General features: G+C 48.2%; 1 protein-coding gene across 1 annotated transcript; it reads left to right on the forward strand.

The window, feature by feature from the left end:
- The first annotated feature begins 20,656 nt into the window (after positions 1-20,656).
- LOC112929361 (olfactory receptor 10AC1-like) lies at positions 20,657-21,634 on the forward strand. Its single transcript, XM_026011413.2, has one exon. The coding sequence runs from the start codon at positions 20,657-20,659 to the stop codon at positions 21,632-21,634; it is 978 nt and encodes a 325-aa protein (XP_025867198.2).
- Positions 21,635-23,351: the final 1,717 nt, after the last annotated feature.

Below are 23,351 nucleotides of genomic sequence, written 5' to 3' on the forward strand. Positions count from 1 at the left end.
GCATCAGTAAACTTTTCAGATTTTTCCCCCTAAAGTCTCTTAAATACACCAGATGTTAACGCTAGACCTCTTATACTTGAGGGTGAAATGACCCGCTGCTCTTCACTGCATCCTAAATAATGCCCAGTTCTGTGGTCCATCCAACTAAGTCCTTTAAAGAGCGGGAATGTGTAACCCATCGCACAACAGCATTACAGTATTCCCCAAATTAAATTATTCAAAGGCTATGAAGAAGTACAACAAATATGTAATCCCCTATCCCCTGCCCAGTCACCACTGAGGTAATCACAACAAAAAAAGTCGCCTTTCACGTTTAAGAAATCAGATTGCTATAGTGCCTTTCAAATTGGGGAGCTAGTTGAATTGTTCACTTGTGAGCTGAGTATGGAGTGAAAATAATGCTGAGAAATCCTCCAAGGGAAGACAGGACAGTGGTCTCTCAATGGAAGAACATGTGGCCTCTGTACAGCAGAGAAACAGGTGCAAATATGGCATCTGCCGGGCACAGCTCCAGAACTGCATTCACAGTTCTGGAATTCATTTTTTCTATTCAACCGGCTGACTTGAGCAGGAAAGCCAATGCTTAGCTCAGTACCACCAGACCAACCCTCAGCCTAGCAGGACCGGGGAGTAGATGGAACACACATGCAAGATTCAGCACCCTGATGCCATACCTCCCAAAACTAAGCTTTCCTGGCAACAGAAGAAATTTGGCTTATTTCAGTGGTTGGAAAGGAAGGAGAATCCTTTTGCAGCATGATTGGTCGGCTGGACAAACAGGAAGTCCACACCAGCTTTGCCAGCTATGGGGCACTGGGAAACAGTGTGAGTGGCTTTTCCTGCGGGCAAGATGGCAAGAAAAGGAGCTCTGGCAAAATCTGAGACTTCGGCCACTAAAAAGGAACAGATTGAACACCTCCACTGGATAAACATCCTCAAAGAAAGTGTATTGGTAATGTGAGGTAGGAATGGAAAAGAGGTGAAATGTTGAATATGAACAGAGAAGATTCAGTAGTTCAGGTGAGCCGGTGGTTGACAGCTGAGAGGTACTGCGTGGCAAGCAGTGTTTGCAGAGCACCCCAACCAGAATCAAGAAAATATGCTGAGGAAGGGGTACAGATGGAGGTTTCCACAAGATGACAGGAGTCCCCGAACTAGGTGCAGAGGGGGAACTACTTGGGGGGGGGGGGGTACTTAATTTCATATATTTGGCAAAAAACCAAAATGACCTTAAAAGAACAGCTGGTGCTCAAAACAGAAAAGATAAAAAAATTAAAGGATGTAAGGATACTGAAGATAAAATTTTGCAAGGCAATCACTCAGAATAATTTCTCATCTTCCATTTTTGGCTGTTGTGAAGTTAATAGGAACCAGATTTGCCCTTCTGACTAAACTGAAAAATTGGACAAGTTAAAGTCCCGGCATTGGGACAGTGGGCACAGGACGGTGATCCGCAGGGGCGCCCAGCGCGCTCCCTGGACATCTTCCGAGCCACAGTGCGAGGAAAGGCACCCCAAGCCGCTGGGCGGGCTTCGCAAGCGGAACGCAGGAGAGCCCCCAAACACCTGTGACTCCAAGGCCTCGCTCTACAGGTAGAGGTGTGGCTCTGGCCTGGGGCGTGGCCTACTGTGATCGGGGCGTGGTCAGGGACAGAGGCTTGTCTAGACTCCAGGGGGTGTGGCTAAAGGATGTGGGTGTGGTTATACCTTGAGGGCGTGGCCATAGTAGGACGATTGGGTGGTGTGTAACAGCGAGTGGGGCGTGGCTGTCCTGGGGGCGTGATCTTTGGAGGTTGGGTGTAACAATGAGTGGGGGCGTGTCCAGGAGCGGGGCGTGGCTCGGGACGGGGCGTGGTCGGTAGTGGGGCGTGGCTGCGGTTGCAGAAGGCGTCCGAAGCTTCAGGGGCCGCTCGGACGAGAACCGTCTGGATCTAATAGCACTTGGGGATCCCGCGGCCAGCGACCGGCTGTGGGCGGAAACGAGGGCGGCGGGAAGACAAGCAGGCCTGCGGGCAGGTGAGGAATGTTGGAGGTTCGGGCGTGAGGGCCGGGCCCCCGGGGCGGTGGGCCTGGCATCGGTAAGGGGGAGCGGACAGAAGGGGGTGAAGGGAGGATTGGGCGGAGTGGGAGGCGGTGCCTGGACAGAGGGCAGGGCCTCCGATCACCCGTCCCTCGCCGCCTCTCCAGCCGCCCTGCCTGCCGGGCCATGTGGCACCCGCTGGTCCTGATGCTGCTGCTGTTCCCTGCCGTCTCCATCCCCAGCGCCACTGCCGCTCCCATCCCGGATGCCAGGAGCCAGGACAGCCTGCAGATTGTGCTCCAAGGTTGCAACTGCCTCTTGGGGTCTGGGGAGTGGAAGGAGAGAAGAAGGGTGGAGCAAACAGCAAGAGAAGTCAGAGGAACAGAGGAAGGGGGAGAGAGATGGAGAGAGAGGGTCTGAGGGACAGAAATACGATCATATAACAGGACAGACAAAGGGCAGGGATGAGGAAGCGGGACGGAATAGAGACAAGAGACCGAGAAAAACACAGGGGACAAAATGGAAGTGTGGTCTGGCTGGTTTGACCCCTAGGGTCAAAGGGTGGACAGGGAAGGGGGTGGAGGGACAAAGAGTCCAGCCTGGAGGGGACTTGCTGTGAGACAGGGACAGCTTCCCCTCTGCCCCAGGGGCTTAGATGCCTCCCCAGGAACTGCCACCACACAGAGGAGCAGTAGCACCAGAAATACCCTCCTGGATCTCAACCTGTTCTCCTTCACCAGGTGCTCAAGCTGGAGGAAACAGAGCGCCCTGGGCATTCCCAAATCGAGTCCCTCACTCTGGCTGTCCTCCTGGGTTATGAGGTGGCTGCTGTGGTGGTGCAGCCCCAAAGCCCAGGAAGCTGGTCTGTAGTTCTGTGAGAAGCCTCCATGGCTACAGGCCATCTACAACAGGCTTCTTAAAGGGGGCCCACCTGGAAGGGAGACCTGGGTCCTCCCTCAGCTCAAACAGCCCACCCCCAAGACCTACTTCAGGCTAATCAGCAGCTCTCAGGGCTGGGGGTGGGCACCAGGGCACTGGCGGGGGACAGACATGTATCTTTACCAGCCCCCATCCTCAGCTCCATGTAGAAATAAAGTTTCTTACAGCCAGCTGTGCTATTTCTTTCACAGCCAGTCCCCATCGCCTAGCCAACCAAAAATAATTTCTTCTATCGAATTTACAAGCTCCTGTGGCAGCAACATGGTGTATGATGCTTACCAGAGAGTGTGGCTCACATTTAGTTCTCAAAAACATTTTGTTGACAAGAATAGATGTACACAGTTGAGTCCACTGTGTGCTGTCTGGATGGACCCCCTTCTCTGATGCTCAGGCCCCAAGCTCCAACTTCAATATTGCCTAAAGTGGTGATCACATTGGACTGTTTAAAAATATTAGAGTCCTATTGTCCTAATGATGAAATTGAAGATAACACATGTTGATGGGTCGGTGAAAAGAAATAGGTCATTCATCATGGGGGATCTCTACCTCTGTTCAGAGGTGAAGAAGCACTATTTGTTAAATTAAGTTGTGAGGTTAAAGTGATGACATATTCCTCTTTGGTTCTGTGTTCTGGTGCCTGTGTGTCTGGGCCTATGGCAACATGGGCATGGGCAACTATATACTCCAGCCTGTGAGGGTAGGTCCCTGCTTGATCCAAGCCAGAGGAGCTGGCCCACAGTGGCATCTACCTTTAGTAGATGGTGGAGCCAAATAAACGTGGGGACATAGAGAAAAGGGGCAGGCAGGGGGCTGAGCTGGAGGCCAGAGAGGTTCAAGACTGCTGATGGAGTGGGCCTGGCATAAGGCCAGATGAGTGGATCAGGTGGCAATTATAAACTGGGCTTGGGGGCACCAGTTAAGCATCTGGCTCCTGATCTCAGCTCAGATCTTGATCTCAGGGTCGTGAGTTACAGCCTCACATTGGGCTCCATGCTGGATGTGGAGCCTATTGAAAAACAAAAACTGGGCCCAGGCAGGGCTCAGGGTGCAGAGCTGGTGGAGGAACAGCTGTATAAGGACCCATGTGAGCATACCTGATGGAGATATCAACCAGCAAGAAATGGCTCCCTAATGGTGCAGGGAGAGCCTGCAGGATGGTTGCTGTGCCCTATTTTCAAGCCACAGTGTGACTCAGGTTGCTCTTCGGGTTGTCTCTCAGACCTCAGGCTGATGGAACCATCCAATCAAATGGCAGCTGCTTATGCTAACAAATTCCTATCCAGTGTCAGCAGGGCCTGGTATTGGGACCCTTTATATCCTTGGAGCCTGTGCCTCAAATCTCCAGACAGGTGGGTCCAGCTGCTGGTTCAGTCTCTGTGCTAGGGCTTTGCTCATCCTCTTCCACTGCCTGGACTGCCATTGCTTCTCCTCACCTCAACCATTAAGATGAAAAAGCATGAGACATCATTACAGAGCCCATAGAAGATATTATGAACATTCTATGCCAGTAAGTTTGAAAATCTGGATAAAACAGCTTTCTAGAAAACAAAACTTAATGAAACTGACACAAGAAATGGAATCTATGGTTTAAAATCTTCCCATTAAAAAATCTACAGGCTCAGCTCACCTCAGTAGCAAATCCTTAACACTTTAGAAAAATATTAATGGCAACCTTACATAAACTCCTCAGGGAATAGAAACTGTGTGTGTGTGTGTGTGTAAACCAGAATAGCCTTGTTGCAAAACCTGAAACAAATTTTGAGAAAGGAACAATTTCAGTTCTATATCTCTCAAAAACACAGGTGCAAAGATCTTAAGGTATTAGAATGAATCACCATCCTAAGACAAGTGTGGAAATGGTGACTTAATTAGGTAGAAAAACTCAGCCATAAGTTGCTGACCATGAACTATGTGTGTGTGCATGCATGCACGCTTTCAAGAGGAAGGAGAAGCAAGTTTGGGGTTTGGTCAAGAGCAGAGAAATGGCTTTCCAAGAGGGGAGGGTAAACTCAGGTCCTCCCATGGTATTGGGATCTGTGGGCTGGCTGCAGCCTGGGTTCATCTCTCCTAAGAGTCCTGGGCTCTGGGCACTTTGGTTCTGACCTGGGGTTAGGGCAGGCTCCAGGCTCAGGTTCCCTCTGGGGCTGAGACTTGAAGGTGGAGGCTTGAGGGCCAGAATGCAAGAATGCTGGAAACAGCTAGCACATTCTGTGTGGCAACAACCTCAATGTATGTTGGGGTGGGGGGGAGTGGGCAGGGAGCAGCTCACTACAGCAGCCAGTTCATCCTGATGATATAACTCCTGTTCACAACCAAACCCATGCCTAGAAATTCTGTGGGTAGTGAAGGGCAAGGGGTCCCTGAAACCCAACAGGAAGAACCTGCTCCCAGGATCCTCCATTTTGGCAAAATTAGGAACTGAGATAAAGGTCTTGGGGAAAGAAGGGGACCCCCTTCTCACTGATGTCATGGACCAGCCCCAAGACAGAGATGGAGACAGAGGTTCAGACACAGGACGTTGTCAGGAAAACCCCTGTGTCACCCCCAGGTCAGTCTGCCCTGTAGAGAATTTCAGAGCCCCTGTAGGGATGGATTGGGCCAGGGGCTGAAGTGGAGTAGCTGGTGCCCCCTACTGTACCACTTAGGGCTTTGGGAAGCATGGAGAAGAATTGCGAGCCCAAGGAGGCCCCTCTAGTTGGAGAAGATTCATGGCTCAGGAGTAAAACAGACTGACGTTTTTCCCTCTGGGGCATGTAACCACTCTAGAGAATCAGGGTAAGGTCCAGTGTGGGGGGTGGGTGTGCAATGCAGAACAAGAGTGCAAGGAAAGACACATGGCTCCTGTCCTCCCCCAGAAGAGTCTGCTGCAATGTGACTGCTCCCCCTCAAAATCTGGGTCTCCGTTTCCCCAGCTATAAAATGAAAACAGGAGTGGCACCTCCCCACAAGAGGGGCACTCCCATCCTCTTAGGCTGTCACTTTTGGTCAGAAATGTGGAGCCTGAGCTCGTAAAAAAGTGTTCTGAACAACTCTTTGTCATCAATGGCTTGGCATCTATTGATCACAGGACCAAACTACTGGCTTAAGTTGTTTACATCTCCTCTGTGGTCTAGCTCTTGAAAGTGCACAAAAATCATAATATCCTAATATCTTTGTTTCCCTTCTTGCCTGGTCAAAAACATCTCCTGGTTTCTCCCCATGCTAAGAATGAAGGCTTGGTCCCACTTTCTCTCTCTCCCTCTCTCTCTGTTCCTGCACATGCTGAAGCTTCATGTGGTCAGCCCTGCATGGCACGATGTGCCTCTGTCTTGGGGGAGCTTGTCCTTTCAGCAAATGCCCTCCTTCCTTTGCCTGGGAGGACAGTGCTCCCTCTCTATGCCAATAGAATCTCTGACCCAAGGGGCTCCACTAAGAAAATATGAAATTTTTTGAAATTCCAATTTAGAGGGACAAGTACCAAATTTCCTTTCCAGAAAGTTACACTACTGTCAACTGTGTGTGAGAAAGCTTGTTTCCTCTCATCTTTGTCAGCTCTTGATTCAGAAACTTTAAACATTTTTTGGCCAATATTTTTGCAAAACCAAAATATTCTATTTCAATTTGTTTTCCGTTTATTGATTCAAGAGTACACCTGCGGAGAACAGGCACTTCCGTAATGTAAGAATGAGGATCTCTGAAAATCTTCTGTTTCATAAAAGCAAAAAGAAAAAAATTAATGAAAACAATTGTCATAATCAACTTTTCCAGAACTTCGGAAATTGACCAAAGGCTCACAACAATTTGGGGAGGCTTTATTTAAGAAAAATGGCTGAATATAAGAACAGTGAACTCTGGAGCATTTACATTTGCCCTATATCTATCCTCTCTCTCCAGCTCTGGTGTAGTCTTGAAAACTAGCAACCTCTGAAACATAGCAGCAGTGCAAAGCAGCATCCTAGCAGCCACGGGAGGGGCTGAATGGGCTGAAGCTCCTCAGAAGCCCCACCCTCAGGGAATTGTCAAAACTCAGCCTGTATGGCAGCTCCCTAGAAAACCGCTCCCCAGTAAAACCCTCTCCCCAGGGCATTTGTCAAAACCAATTAATGGACTTTTAATCACATCGTAGCTATCTGGGGTGATGATACCAATTGAGTCAAACATGAGGCTGGCCAAGAACTTAAAAGGAAAATTTGGTGGGACACCTGGGTGGCTTGGTGGTTGAGCATCTGCCTTTGGCTCAGGGTGTGATCCCAGGGTCCTGGGATCGAGTCCCACATCGGGCTTCCTGCACGGAGCTTGCTTCTCCCTCTGCCTATGTCTCTGCCTCTCTCTCTCTCTCTCTCTCTGTGTGTGTGTGTGTGTGTGTGTGTGTGTGTGTGTGTGATGAATAAATATATTTTTAAAAATTGGGATGAGAAGCTCTGACTTATTGCCCCTTGCCTAGGAGGCCATGCACATGCCCAGGAAGTACCATGGACAACATTAGTCTCTTTCTGGCCTTGAGACTCTGGGCAAGTGAGAAATAAAGGCTAGGGCAGAGCTGTTGGTTGCTGGGACAGTGAGGGTGGCCCCACACACAAGGGGCCCCTTGGCAAAGCCTGGGAGACTTACCGGTTTAAGGCATGTATGGAAAGCTCTGTCCAACTGTTAGCTGAAAGCTAGGATAACTGAGCAAAGGCTTCACGCAACAAAGAATTAATTCTTTTTTTTATTTATTTTTATTTATTTATGATAGTCACAGAGAGAGAGAGAGGCAGAGACACAGGCGGAGGGAGAAGCAGGCTCCATGCACCGGGAGCCTGATGTGGGATTCGATCCCGGGTCTCCGGGATCGCGCCCTGGGCCAAAGGCAGGCGCCAAACCGCTGCGCCACCCAGGGATCCCAAGAATTAATTCTTTATAGAATTAATTAAAATCACCAAATAGCCCAACAAAGAGCAAAACTTCTGAGAAGTGGGAAGAGAATCTCATTGCCACAGTTTGTTATTTAAGACACCCAGCTTTACATAAAAAGAGAGAAGATACATGCAAAGAAACAAAAGCTGGCCTATACACATAAAATTAAAAAAACATTCAATAGATACTGGTCCTGATAAATCCCAGATGTTTGGTGGACTTAGTAGATGAAGACCTCAAATAAGCTATTACAAATATGTTTAAGTAAATTATAAAATCTGTGTTGATGGGTTTATAAGATATAATTGTTATGACAACAATTGCACTACAGGGGAAAAGAAAACATAGGTATAGTGGAAGAGTGTTTTTGTATACTATTGATGTTAGGTTCATATTAATCCAAGCTAAGTTGTTTTAAATTAAGATGTTAAATCAGAACACAAGAAATAACAAGTGTTGGTGAGGGTGTGGAGAAAAAGCAACCCCTGTGTACTATTGTTGGGAATGCAAATTGATGCTACTGTGGAAAACAGTATGAAGATTCCTCAAAAAATTAAAAATATAAATACCACTCTCTTCAACAAATGGGAAAATTGGACAGCCACATGTAGAAGAATGAAAGTGGACCATTTCCTCACACCATACACAAAAAATAGACTCAAAATGGATGAAAGACCTAAATGTGAGACAGGAATCTATCAAAATCCTAGAGAACACAGGCAGCAACCTTTGTGACCTTGGCTGCAGCAATTCTTACTAGATATGTTTCCAAAGGCAAAGGAAACAAAGGCAAAAATGAACTATAGGGACTTCGTGAATACAAAAAGCTTTTGTACAGCAAAGGAAACAGTCAAGGGATGCCCGGGTGGCTCAGCGGTTTGGTGCCTGCCTTCAGCCCAGGGTGTGATCCTGGAGACCTGGGATCGAGTCCCACGTTAGGCTCCCTGCATGGAGCCTGCTTCTCTCTCTCTGCCTGTCTGTCTGCCTGTGTCTCTGCCTCTCTCTGTATCTCTCATGAATAAATAAATAAAATCTTTATTTAAAAAAAGGAAATAGTCAACAAAACCAAAAGATAACCAACGCAATGGGAGAAGATATTTGCAAATGACATATCAGATAAAGGGCTAGTATCCAAAATCTATAAAGAGCTTATCAAACTTAACACCCAAAGAACAGGGCAGCCCGGTGGCTTAGCGGCTTAGCGGTTTAGCGCCGCCTTATGCCCAGGGTGTGATCCTGGAGACTCGGGATTGAGACCCACTTCGGGCTCCCTGCATGGAGCCTGCTTCTCCCTCTGCTTGTGTCTCTGCCTCTCTCTCTCTCTCTCTTTCTCTCTCTCTCCCCCCTAATAAATAAATTTAAAATCTTTTAAAAAAAAACAAAACACCCAAAGAACAAATAATTCATCTCAGGAAATGGGTAGAAGACATGAACAGATATTTCTCCAAAGAGATACAAATGGCCAACAGACACATGAAAAAAAATGTTCCACATCACTCAGCATCAGGGAAATACAAATTAAAACCACAGTGAGATACCACCTCACATAAGTCAGAATGGTTAAAATTGACAAGTCAGGAAATGATAGACGTTGGTGAGGATGCAGAGACAGGGAAACCCTCATACACAGTTGGTGGCAATGTAAGCTGGTGCAGCCACTCTGGAAAACTGTATGGAGGTTCCTCAAAAAGTTGCAAATAGGGGATCCCTGGGTGGCGCAGTGGTTTGGCGCCTGCCTTTGGCCCAGGGCGTGATCCTGGAGACCCAGGATCGAGTCTCACGTCGGGCTCCCAGTGCATGGAGCCTGCTTCTCCCTCTGCCTGTGTCTCTGCCTCTCTCTCTCTCTCTCTCTCTCTCTCTCTCTCTCTCTCTGTGACTATCATAAATAAATAAAAATTTAAAAAAAAGTTGCAAATAGAGCTACTCTATGATCCAGCAATTGCACTACTGGGTATTTACCCCAAAGATACAAATGTAGTGATCCAAAGGGGCATCTGCACCCCAATGTTCATAGCAGCAATGTCCATAAGAGCCAAACTATGGAAAGAGCCCAGATGAAAAAAAAAAAGAAAGAACGAAAAGAGCCCAGATGTCCATCAACAGATGAATGGATAAAGAGGATGTGGTATATATTTTATGGAATGGAATTCCTTATAATGGAATACTACGCAGCCATAAAAAATGAAATCTTGCCATTAAGATCAGAGAAAGACAATTATATGATCTGACTCATAAGTGGAATTTAAGAACTAAAAGAGAGAGGGGCAGCCCAGGTGGCTCAGCCGTTTGGCACCGCCTTCAGCCTGGAGTGTGATACTGGAGACCCGGGATCGAGTCCCACGTCGGGCTCCCTGCATGGAGCCTGCTTCTCCCTCTGCCTGTGTCTTTGCCTCTCTCTCTCTGTGTCTCTCATGAATAAATAAATAACATCCTTAAAAAAAAGAAAAGAGAGGATCATAAAGAAAGAGAAGAAAAAATAAAAGAGAAGAAAAAATAAAACAAGATGAAATCATTGAGGGAGACATACCATAAGAGACTCTTAATCATAGGAAATAAACAGGGTCACTGGAGGGGAGGGTGGTGGGAGTACAGGGTAACTGGGTGACGGGCATTCAGGAGAGCATGGGATGTAATGAGCACTGGGCATTTTATAAGACCAATGAATCACTGACCTTTCTATCTCTAAAACCAATAATACATTACATGTTAATTAATTGAATATAATTTTTTAAAAAAGAAATACCACATGATCCAGTAATTCCACTACTGGGTATTTACCCAAAGAATATGAAAACACTAATTCAAAAAGATATATGCACACTTTTGTTTTTTGCAGCATTATTTTCAAGATCCAAGAAATGGAAATAACCAGTGTCCATCCATACATAGATGGATAAAAGAAGATGAAATCTTATAAATGACAAGATTGCAGATGGAAAGATTTCATGGATTTTGCAATGGCAAAATTCATGGATCTTGAATCTGACAACATGGAGGGACTTAAAGGATAAAGGATATAATGCTAAGTAAAATAAGTCAGAGGAAGACATATACCATCTGATTTCACTCATATGTAGAATCAAGAAATGAACAAACAAGCAAAGATAAAAAACAAGCAAAAACCAGACTCTTAAATACAGAAAACAAACTGGTGGTTGCTGGAGGGAAAGCGTTAGGAGGGTGGGTGAAATAGATAAAGAGGATTAAGAGTATATTTATCCTGAGCTCTGAATAATATATAGAATTGTTCAATCAGGGATGCCTGGGTGGTGCAGCGGTTTGGCGCCTGCCTTTGGCCCAGGGCGCGATCCTGGAGACCCGGGATCAAAACCCATGTTGGGCTCCCAGTGCATGGAGCCTGCTTCTCCCTCTACCTATGTCTCTGCCTCTCTCTCTCTCTGTCTCTGTGTGTGACTATCATAAATAAATAAAAAAACATTAAAAAAAAGAATTGTTGAATCATTGTATTATATACCTAAAACTAATATAAAACTATATGTTAATTATAATTTAATAAAAAATAAAATATAGGGATGCCTGGGTTGCTCAGTGTTTGAGTGTCTGCCTTTGGCTCAGGACATGATCCCAGGGTCCTGGGATTGAGTTCCGCGTTGGGCTTCTGGCATGGAGCCTGCTTCTCCCTCTGCCTGTGTCTCTACCTCTCTCTGTGTGTGTGTCTATCATAAGTAAATAAAAAATAAATCTTAAAAAAAAATAAGTGGAGTGACTAGACCAATAGCAGACAAAATAGGCTTTGTGACAAAAAAAAAGTTACTAGAGATGAAGAATATTTTATAATGATAAAAGAACTGATCCCGCAGGGATGTATACAATTATAAACATATGTACATCTAACAACAGAGCCCTGAAATATCTGGAAAAACTGGTCAAAGAAGAAATAAAAAAGGAAATAAGTATTTTTAATTGAATGAAAAAGGTTTAAGAAACCATGTACGAAATTTTGTGGGATGTGGTTAAAACAGTGTCTAGAGGGGAATAGCAATAAAAGTCTATGGTGGGAAAGAACAAAGGTCTAAAGCTAATGGTGCCAGCTTCCATCTTATTGTACTAGAAAAAGCAGCTCAGATTCACCAGAAGGAAGAAAAAAATCAATAAATAGAAAATATAATAGAGAAAAAATAGTAGAGAAAGTTGATGAAATTAAAATTTGATCCTTTGAGAAGATCAATAAAAATAGCCTAGATAGATTAATTAGGAAAAGAGAGAAGCACAATTGATCACTGTCCAGAGACAGAGACAACCAAACCAGAGATCCTACAGATACTTAAATATGTGAACAATTTTATGTCAATAGATCCAGCAATTCAGATCCACTGGACAAATTATTCTATTATTTTTGGTGAAAAGAGTCAAGGACATTGAGAGCAACATCAATAGTCAATTTCAAAACCAGGCAAGTGACTGAGTGGTTTTCCTTGTCTCAGTGAGTTGACAGCTATTACTAATACCTCACAGGTCGTTCATCTATTTGAGAAGCCAATGCCAGGTTTGAAAGGATTTAAGAATTAGTCCTGATGGCCCTCAAGAAGCAACTACAGGTGAGAATACCTTCAAAGATCAAATTCAGAAGAGCAAATGAAGCTCACAGTTAGCTTTCAAAAAGCACCTGCTGATAAAGAGGCAATTAATAACCACAGACTCTAAATACCTTATATTTTCACAAGCTTTGTACATTCATCAAATGAGGTCTTTTTCTGGTCAATAGGTAGTTTTGTCAGCATCGGTTGCTGTGCATTGTAGAAGATTCACTGCTTGATTTCTTTTAGCTTTTGTATATCCAGAGATTTTTATTTTATTTATTTGTTTATTTATTTTCATCCAGAGATTTTTAAATGTCTCCTTTCTCGAAAGATATTTTCACTGGGTCCAGTCTTTTTTTCCTTTTTAGTCCTTTAAAGCTCTTCTTCTACTGTCTTCAGGCTTGCTGACAGGAAGCTGGTGATCACTCCTACATTTACTCCTCTGTATAGAATGCGCCTTTTTTGTTTAGATTTTTTATACTTTCTTTTTGCCACTGATTTTAAGCTGTTTCACTGTTTTCTTCAGTTTCTTGTGTTTAGAGTTTGTGGAGCTTCTTGGATATATGGATTTGGTTTTCATTAAAATTGGGAGTTTGGGGATCTTTATTTCTTCAAATATTTTTCTGCATCCTCCTTTTCAGATTCCATTTATACATTTATAACATTGCTTGACTTGTCCCACAGCTTGCTGATTCTTTTTTTTTTTCCTGTCTGTATTTAATTTTGGATGGTTTCCATTGCAATGTCTTCCAGTTCACTAATCTCTCCTGCATTGTCCACATGGTGTTATTTTTTCATTTGGACATGGTTGTTTTCTCCTCGAGATGGTTGATGGTCACCCTTTTTGTACACTCCACCTCTGTCCTTGGCATGACCAATCTTTCTTCTAGCTTCCAGAACATGTGGAATACGGTTGTGATAACCCTCCCACTCAATCTGTCATCTGTGTCATTTCTGGATTGGTTCCGATTGATTTTTCACTTCATGATGGGTCATATTTTCTTGCTTCTGTGCATTCCAAGTAAGTTAAAAAAAAGATTTTATTTATTTATTCATGAAAGACACATAGAGAGAGAGGCAGAGTCATGGGCAGAAGGAGAAGCCAGCTCCCTGTGGGGAGCCCAATGCAGGACTTGATCTCAGGACCCCAGGATCACGCTCTGAGCCAGAGGCAAATGCACAACCACTAAGCCACTCAGGTGTCCCCCAAGTAAATTGTTATTATTATTATAGATCGCATGTTACAGAAAGATAGTTTGTTATTCTCCACAGCTGATCTCTCAGGGTTTCCTGGTGAATCTACAAACAAGTGAAATCATTTTCTCTGATACCATTCATCAGACCGCTAAGGACAGACTATTCTGATCCCATGGTAGTTCGTAGCTAATCGGTGCCCCTTCCAAAATGTCCAAACAAGATTCACTGTTCTCAGACTGTCTGGAGTATTTACTTATTCCTTTCCCTCTCTCTCTTTTTTAAATTTAAGTCTTCCTTTTTTTGTTGTTATTGGTTATTTAAGACTCAGTCCATGGTTTTGATCTCCATGGTTTGTATACAAGTAAACATGCAGATAGTTCACTATATGTCTTTAATCGTTTTCTTTGACACCAGACACAAAAGAATATGTACTTTAGGATTCAAAAACAAGCAAAACTAATGAAGATGCTAAAAAAATAATATTACTTTCCCTTAGGGAAGAGGGAAGACAATGGTGGGATGGGAAGTGAGGAGGGTCTCTGGAAGCCTGGCAATGTTTTTATACTTCATGAAAATTCAGTTGTACCATTTTTCTGTGTCATTTCCTGCAAGTCTTATCATGTCAATTATGCTTTTTTAATTTATTTTTTATTTTTAAATATTTATTTATTTATGATAGAGAAGGCAGACACACAGGAGGAGGGAGAAGCAGGCTCCGTGCTGGGAGCCCGATGCGGGACTCGATCCCGGACTCCAGGATCACGCCCTGGGCCAAAGGCAGGCGCCAAACCGCTGAGCCACCCAGGGATCCCCTATGCTTTTGTTTTAAATGATGACTAATATCTGGTAAAACAAACAAACAAACATTGGATTCCTACCCCACATCTTTACAGGGTAAATTGCATATCAATTAAGCATGTGATTTTTGTTTTGTTTTGTTTTTTCTTAATTGTTTAAAAAGAATCAAACCACAAATGTTTGAGAAGAAAAGGTAGAGAAATAATTTTTATTTTAAGAGTGTTTCGAGCATGATGTGCAACCCAGAAACTACAAAAGAAAATATGATGAATCTGACTACAGTGAAATGAAACCATTCTCCACAGCGAAACCCACCATAAACATCAGAAGATGCGTAGCGAACCAGGAAAGAGATTTATAATTTCTACTACAGGCAAAGTTGAATTCCTTTAATATGTATATTAAACATGGCTTATAATCAATAAGAAGCTAGGAACCACAGGCAAATAGAAAAAATGGGAAAGAATATAAGTGAACAGTGCAAGAAAATACAAACGTGTTTTAAAATAGGAAAAGGTCAACCTCACTCACAAAGAAATATAAATTAAAATTATGCTGAGACACCCATCTCTGCCAAATCAATGACAAACAATGTGACAGCATTGTGTTGGTGGAGATATGGAGGAGCAGGTGTTTTCATATATTCCAGATGGAAGCAGTTAGTGCTATAATAAGGACAGAAAGTAACATGTCAATAACTAACAAAATAAGACAATTTAAAATGCACAAACCTGAGGTGCCCGGGTGGGTCAGTTGGTTAAGCATCTGCCTTCAGCTCAGGTCACGATCTAGGGGTCCAGGCTCGACCCCTGCATTGAGCTCTCTGCTCAGCAGGGAGCCTGCTTCTTCCTCTCCCTCTGTTCCTACCCGCTGCTCCTGCTCTCTCTCTCAAGTAAATAACCTTTTTTAAAAAATGCGCACACTGATTGACCCTAATTGCGCACATGCCAAATACCATGTAGACAAGGATATTTATTACAGTATTGGTTGTAATGGCCAAAGATAAAAAAATCATCTAAATATCCTTCAGCAGGGACTTGTTCAATAAGTGGTGACATCTAGTAGTGCCTGCGTGGCTCAGTCAGTTAAATATCTCTGGTTTCAGCTCAGGTCATGATCTCAGGGGCGTGAGATTGAGCCAACCCCCCTTGGGCTCTGCGCTCAGCAGGGAGTCTGCTTGAAGATTCTCTCTCTCTCTGCTCCTTCACCCCCCTCCCACCTCACTTGGGCTCTCTCTCTAAAACAAATCTTAGTTTTAGAAAGTAGCAAATTAACACACACGTGTGCCTATCCCATAGAATATCTCTGTAAGGAGGAACGGACCTGATAAAAGCTGTTGCCTCTGGGTGAGTTTAGAGGCAGGGTTCTTGGGGCAGACCATTCTTTTACAACCTTTGAATTTTGAACCAGGTATTTCATATTTTATTTTATTTATTTTTTATATTTCATATTTTAAAAAGTTAACAAAATTAATGCCTAGAATAGTTAAGAAGACTGTGTAGCAAATGGAAAACATGTATAATTCAATGTTAAATGAGAACAGCAGGATACAAATTTGTGTACTTTGCCAAGTCTTTGTTGTCTCTACAAATGAGCAGTGAGAACACGACAGGTCTGTGTTGTTCGGTTTTGTTGCTCGGCACTTTGGGGTATTTTTCAGTGGTGGTGGTGGTGAAGGTGCCTCCTCCATCCACTCCACCTGTCGCCCCATTCCAAGATCTCCAGACTGCTGGCCACCCATTAGTCCAAACTTTGGGGAAAAGTGGAGAAATCAGGCACATTCCTCTTCGCTCTCCGGGGAGCTTTGTGCTACTCTTGCCCCATCCCAGTTTACCTCCAGCTCCCGCTGCGGGGGCTCCAGCTCTTCAGGGAGGTGGCCTCCATCCCCTTGGCCCAGAAGTTTCAGAGTCTCGCAGGACACCCCAGTTCAGATTTCCCAAGTCGTCCTCCCCACTCATCCCTCAGCTCCCAGCCTTCTGAGACCGCCGGGCCCCTCAGGCACTGCTGGGTCTGGGGCGAAGATCACTAACGAGACCCTGGGGCTTTGGATGAAGCCAGACCCCTAAGTGGGCCCAGGGAAACCTATTAAGTAACTTTTCTTACTGCGAGCGTCCCTGGGATCATGGGAGAAGAGGGGGAAATGGTGTGGTGCGGTCGGGCTGTTCCCCACTTTCTGCAAAGTCCTCCTACAGCCTACTGCTGTTTTATCATTTGCATCCAGAGAGGAACCGCTGTTTGATCTGGGCTGTGAGGGGTGAGTAGCATTCCAGGTGGGGAAGGGCACTCTGATAGGGAGAAGGTGTGCAAGGTCAGGGAGGAGCCCGAGACAGTGGCACGTCCAGGCTGCTATGTGGCTTGTGGGAAAGGCACGGGCAGGAGATGGGGCAACCAGCAAGGCCTCCATGTCATGATGGCCAGAACTTGCACTTCTTCCACTCAGGATTTGGGTCACCTGCTCAGGCCAGACTAGATCTCTCCCCTCCCAGTGTCACTGCTGAGACACCTATTTCCTCTGGGGCAGCAGGGTGAGCAAGGTGCCCATCCAGCTGAGGAGCCAAGGATTTAATTCAGGCTGCAATTTGGGGCCTGGTGGCCCCGAGTCTGGGAATGGGGGCTGTTGCCAGCAAAGGGAAGTTGGAATTGATGTCAGTGACCCTGGACAACTTTCCAGGAGGCCTTGGAGGAAGAGCTGCAGTGTGGGTGGGGGTGGGGGGTCTGAAGGAAAGGAACAGAGCCCAGGCCCTTGAAGGCTTCGGGGTCTTGGCATCAGGACACATAGGCCAGGTGACATTGGTCTGCCACCTGCCTCTGCCACCAGGGCCTCTGCACATCCCTCTCCTCTCTGCCACTCGCTGCCTGGTCTCTCTGGAGATCTTGGGCCAGGGCAGAATGTGAGTGACACACAAGGAGCAGGAAGCACACGACAGGACTCGGTGCGTGTCAGCGATCCGTTCCCCAGCAGTTCCTGTGTGCAGGGAGGGCTGTGTGCCTTCTGGACGTTACATGTGTCCACCTTCACTACAGTCCTGTGGGGCTGAGGAGGCTGCTGGGGTTGCACGAGGTTAAAACTCTAGCTGTCTGTGCTGGTTGGTGAAGCAGCTGAGACGGAACAGGTGTGTGTGAACCCCAAGGTGCCACTGAGCCATTGTGACTCCAAGAGAAACAGGGATGGACTCCTGCAGGGGGCGGAACTACAACATCACCTCCTGAGGCACTCCCAGGGCCACAGGGCCTGCGACTCCCATCAACGGGGACAGACGAGGAGTCAGTCCCACAGGGAGGTTGGGGCTTGGGCCCCAACATCACAGACGAACTGGAAACCACAGCTCCTCACTCAACCCTGGGCATCCCTGTTATCTGAGGCCACCCCAGGGCTGGGCGGGTGATGCAGAAGGCACCCCACCATGCTGCACACACTGCACATATGCGTGGGAAAGAACACACACACACACACACACACACACACACACACAGAGGATGGCTAGGAAAAGCTGTTTTGATATGTACCCTGGCCTGAGGCTCTTCGAAGATCCATAAATTGACAACAGGAGGCCTAGTCTAACGCCTCCCTTGCTGACCTAGTGTTCTAGATTAAGATAGTGCCCTTCAGACTCCTTGAATGGGCTCCTAAAACATCAAAGCATCTTTAAAAAATGGTTTACCTTGGGCATATGAACATTGCCACACACACAGCTTTTGGTAAAACCTTACAATATTGGAACTTTGAGAAACTGAAGATTGTCTGGGTCCAACTCTCATCTCATGGGTGAGGAAAGAGGCTGACACACTGTGACCCCCTCGCCATCACCCAGCCATGGCCAAGGATGGGGTTCACAGTCCACGGTGCGGTGGCTGTAGGTGTGGGCTCTGTAGACGTGGGCTGGAGGCCCCAGCAAACAGCCTTCCGGGAGGAGAGGGAGCCCTGGTCAAACGGAGGATCAGTTCAAGGACGGTGGGGTATGCACACCAGCACCAGCACGGGCCCAGGAGGGCGATGGACGGGCTTTGATGGACACCCACCTTGGGGTGACACGTGTGACAGCAACTCGGTCTAGCCAGTTGAGGCCTCTCAGGTAAGGTGAGCTTGCATAAGGCCTCCAAGGGGTCCAGTTTTAAGGATTAGGTGTAAGAAGAGAAAGACGAGAAGAATGTGTCTCTTAGTTGAGCAAATTAAGGGAATAGCAAGCAGCACCTTTGATGGTGGGGCAGCCAGTGAACAGGACCCCCGGTAATTCTGAGGGGGGCACTGGCCTTGAAGATGACCAGGAACGTGGACTCCCTCTCAGGTCGACAGCAACCCTAATGACAAATGCTGAGGAGCACTTTAGGGGAGGAACCCGCAGAAGGTGGGGACAACTGTCTGTCGTGAAGGGACATCATAGGGACACAGGAGGCAGATATTGGCTGAGAAACGGGGATTAATTCCCTCGCTAAATCAGTGAACAACAAACACGATTCATGTCTTCAATTCGAGGAGACCGAATTTCATGGTGTTGCCATGTCAACCGTGGGATGAGTGGATGACACCGAAGCTGCCTGGGGGGCAGGGGTCCTCACCCAGACATAGCCTGTGACTTCAGCCCAGCTCTTGTCTGTAGGTGATGTGGGGACTGCAGGGCATCCCAGGAAGCACCCCCCTCACCACGTGCAGGGACAGGTCTGCTCAGGACATGCGAGTCACGCATCCACCCAGAACCCCGTGGTGCCAAGGTGCAGCAGGGTGGGAGCCCAAAGTCACACAACGAAGGGCGGAAGAAGTGTGTGAGCTGGGCCAAGGACTTGGGGCCAAACCTCGTCGGCAAAGAAGGAAGGGAGAGTTAAGCGAAAAATTGTCATCTGTTGTTTGGAGCGTCCGCTGGGGTTAGTGGCGCTGGAGACAGACTGTAGGGCCGGCTGGGGTCCCCCGTGATCTCTGGGGGGAGAGAAACCCAGAGAGGTGAGAGAAAAGGGAAGCGATCCCAGAGGTGTGGGGTGCAGGAGGGGGGTTCATCCACGGTGACTTCTTTTTCTTTAAGATCTTATTTGAGAGAGAGAGCGCAGTCTGGGGCAGAGGGAGAAGGAAAAGCAGACTCCCCGCTGAGCAGGGAGCCCGACACAGCTCGGTCTGGTCCCAGGACCCTGAGATCATGACCCGAGCGAAGGCAGCCGCTTCTCAGCCGGAGCCACCCAGGTGCCCCCACCGTGACTTCTGACTTTGGACTTGGGCACGAGGCTAGCTCCAATCACAGAAGGTTGAGGAAGTTTCCCAGAGAAATGATTCATTACTTAGGGACAGATGGAGTTGGAAGTGTTGGCAGGATGTGCAGGCGGCAATGCTGTCCTAAGAGAAGAGGGGGGGCCCGTGGGGGGTCAGGCTGCCCGGTGCAGCTTAGGCCGCGGGCGCGGGTGCTGTTGTTCACGGAGGCTGTGTAACATAGAGCAGGGGCACACCTTCCCCTGGGATGGAGTCAGAACCGAGGGGCCCAGGATTACCATGGGGGTGTCCTGAGTCCAGCTCGGGGGAGAGCTAGAACACGTAAGTCAAACAAAGGACAGTGAAGGACAGTGGCCAGGGCCGGTGAGGACGGGAGGGCGCGTGGCCTATCCACCGAGAGCGGGGGGTGGGGGGGGTGCCATTTCCCCAGGGACAGGCCTCTGTGGGCGGGGCGCTCTGGTGCTGCCTGGGCCCCTCACCTGGGAGCTCTGTCCCAGGAACAACCATCTCCATACCCCGAACCGGCCACTCAGGAAAGAGCCTGTTCCTTTGGAACTCTGAGCCCTCGGGCCACTGTCCACTCAGGTGAGGCCCGTTCCTGACCTTCCTCCCCGAGGGCCGGCTCGGGATGCTGGGAGCACCTGGGGCTCAGCCCTTAGGCCTCTGCCTTCTGCTCAGGTCACGTCCCAGGGTCCTGGGATTGAGCCCCACACCAGGCTCCCTGCTCAGCGGGAGCTTCTCCCTCTCCCTCTGCCTGCTGCTCCCCTTGCTTGCACTCTCTCTATGTTAAATAAAATCTTAAAAAAAAAAAAAAAAAAAGGACGCTGGGCAGAGCTGGGGCTGGGTGGACAGGTGTGCACAAGACATGTGGGTGCATGGAGGCGGGGGAGAGCAGAGGGCGGCTCCAGACCTCTGAATTCCTGGAGGACATTCCTGGAGTTGACCGGGCTGTGGCAAGCCCCGCAGAAGGCGCTGGCGTCCTTGGTGCGGGGGAGCGGGCCGCGCCTCGGAGAGTGGAGGCCCCGTGTTTTCGGGAAGCGTCACCGCGAGCCCCCTCTCTGGCCTGGACGCCTGTCCTCCCGCAGGTCCCGACATGAGCTCCTGGCCCGCGTCCAACTGGACGGCCCCAGCCGAGTTCGTGATCCTGGGTTTCTCCGGGTGGCCCCAGGGGCTGCGGCTGCTGCTCTTCGCCTTCCTGCTGCCGCTCTACCTGGCCACGCTGGCGGGAAACCTGCTCATCCTGGGCCTGGCTGTGGCGGAGCCTGCCCTGCACACCCCCATGTACTTCTTCCTGGGAGCGCTGTCCGCCGTGGAGGTGGCCTACACGCTGGTGCTGACTCCGCGCATGCTCGCCGGCTTCCTGCTGCCGCCCGCCGGCCTGGCCGTGGCCCGCGCCACGTGCGCCGCGCAGATGGGCCTCTTTGTGGCGCTGGGGGGCGCCGAGTGCCTGCTGCTGGCCGCCATGGCCCTGGACCGCTACCTGGCCATCTGCCGCCCCCTCTACTACCCCCAGCTCATGAGCACGGGGCTCTGCTGGGGCCTTCTGGCCTCCTGCTGTGCCGGGGGCTCACTCCTGGCCTTGGGGCTCACCACGGCCATCTTCCAGCTGCCCTTCTGCCAGGGCGGCTTAGTGAACCACGTCTTCTGTGACCTCCCGGCCGTGCTGCTGCTGGCCTGTGGGGACCGGCAGCTGCAGGAGCGGGTGCTGCTGGCAGCTTGCCTGCTGCTGCTGGTGCTGCCTCTGGCCCTGATCCTGCTTTCCTATACCAGGGTGCTGGTGGTCATCCTGGGCGTTGGGGGATCTGCGGGCCGCCGCAAGGCGTTCAACACGGTGGCGTCGCATCTCACGGTGGCCGTGCTGCACTACGGCTGCGCCACGGCCATGTACGCCAGACCCCTGAGCAGCCGCTCCCTGGAGGAGGACAAGCTGGTCTCTCTCATCTACATCAACCTCACACCACTGCTCTACCCGGCCATCTACACGCTGCGGAATCGCGATGTGCAGGGTGCCCTGCAGCGGGTGCTCAGCGGCAGGACGCCAGGGACCATCCACCAGGCTGATGGCAACTAACACCATGCCAGGTGGCGTCTGTCCTGAAGTCTCCCTCACTGAGGGGGAGCCTCACCATTCCAGAGCCATCTGCGGCACCAACTGGGACATATGCCCGAGTACAGCCTACGAGGACTCCAGAGGACTCCAGAGTCGGACCACAGCCTCATTCTTTGGTTTCTATGACCATTCCAAGCTCAACAGTTCCTGTTGATGGCTGTGCACTGTAGGATATTCAGCAGCCCCTGTCTCCACCCAGGAGATACCAGCAGCGCACCACTGATCCCCCTCAGTGATCAAAAATGTCATCAGAGATTGCCAAACATCACCCAAGGGGCAAAATCAGCCCTGGTTAAGAACAACTTCTCTAAACTCTGGCTACACAGTATCTTTGGAAGAGAAATGAGTACTACTGCACAAGAAGTTTATGGCTGCGTTGTTTATAGTAGACCAAAACTGAAAACAATCCAAATGTCCATGAACATGGAATAGACACAAAGATGGGGCACCTGGGTGATTCAGTTGTTTAAGTGTCTGTTGATCTCGGCTCAGGTCATGATGTCGGTGTCATGAGTTCAAGCCCCACGCTGGGCTCCATGCTGGGCGTGGAGCGTATTTTTTAAAAAGAGGGGTTACCTGGGTGGCTCAGTCAGTTTAGTGTCTGACTATTGATTTTGACTCAGGTCATGATCTCAGGGTCGTGAGATCAAGCCCCCCATCAGGCTCCACACTGGGTATGGAGTCTGCTTAAGATTCTTTCTCTCTCCCCTCACCCTGTCCTTCCCCTCCCCATTCTCTCTCTTTCTCAAAAAAAAAAAAAAAAAAAAAAAGGTTGGGGGGGCATCTGGATGGCTCAGTCAGTTAAATGTCTGCCTTTGGCTCAGGTTGTGATCCCGGGATCCTGGGATGTAGCCCTATATTGGGCTCCCTGATCAGTGGAGAGCTTACTTCTCCCTCTGCCCTCCCCTCTTCCTGCTTGTGCTCTCTCTCCAGTAAATGAAATCTTAAAAAAAGAATAGAAGGGCACCCGGGTGGCTCAGTGGTTGAGCATCTGCCTTTGGCTCAAGGCATGACCCCAGGTCCTGGGATCGAGTCCCGCATCAGACTCCCCACAAGGAGCCTGCTTCTCTCTCTGCCTATGTCTCTGCCTCCCTCTGTGTGTCTCTCATGAATAAGAAAGTCTTAAAAAAAAAAAAAAGACACAAACAACTTGTGGCATATTTGTGCAGCAGAATTCTACACGGCAATGAGAAAGAATGAAGTCTTCCTGCTAGCAGACACAGACCTAATACCAAGTATAAAGAATGAGACACAGAGTACACACCTAGTGCCTCCCAGCACATAAGGGTGGATGACAGAATCTCTGTGCTGGTTGATATGACTTGGGGAAAGGGTCTGGGTTGGCCCAGGCACTGGGAAATCGGGCACTGGAGCAGTTCTATATTCTGACCTGGCTGCTAATGACACGGGTATACATGTGTTCAAATCTTCATGAAGATGCTGGCTTCAGATCTTTGCACTTAGTTGTATGTAAAATAAACTATAGCTGGGTTCAACTGTTCGCCAAGTCAGGCAAGCCTTTGCTCATGCTTTATGCCCCTGCTGTGCCCACTCTTTTCCTCTTGTTCCACCTATGAAAATGCCTTCCTTCCCTCAGTGACAACTACTGTGACTCCAAAATAAAATTTCAGCACCACCTTCACTTCACTTCACCTACTCAGGCCCCCCACAAAACTAT

Source organism: Vulpes vulpes, chromosome 3 (genome assembly GCF_048418805.1).
Source record: "Vulpes vulpes isolate BD-2025 chromosome 3, VulVul3, whole genome shotgun sequence".
Classification (NCBI taxonomy): Eukaryota; Metazoa; Chordata; class Mammalia; order Carnivora; family Canidae; genus Vulpes; species Vulpes vulpes.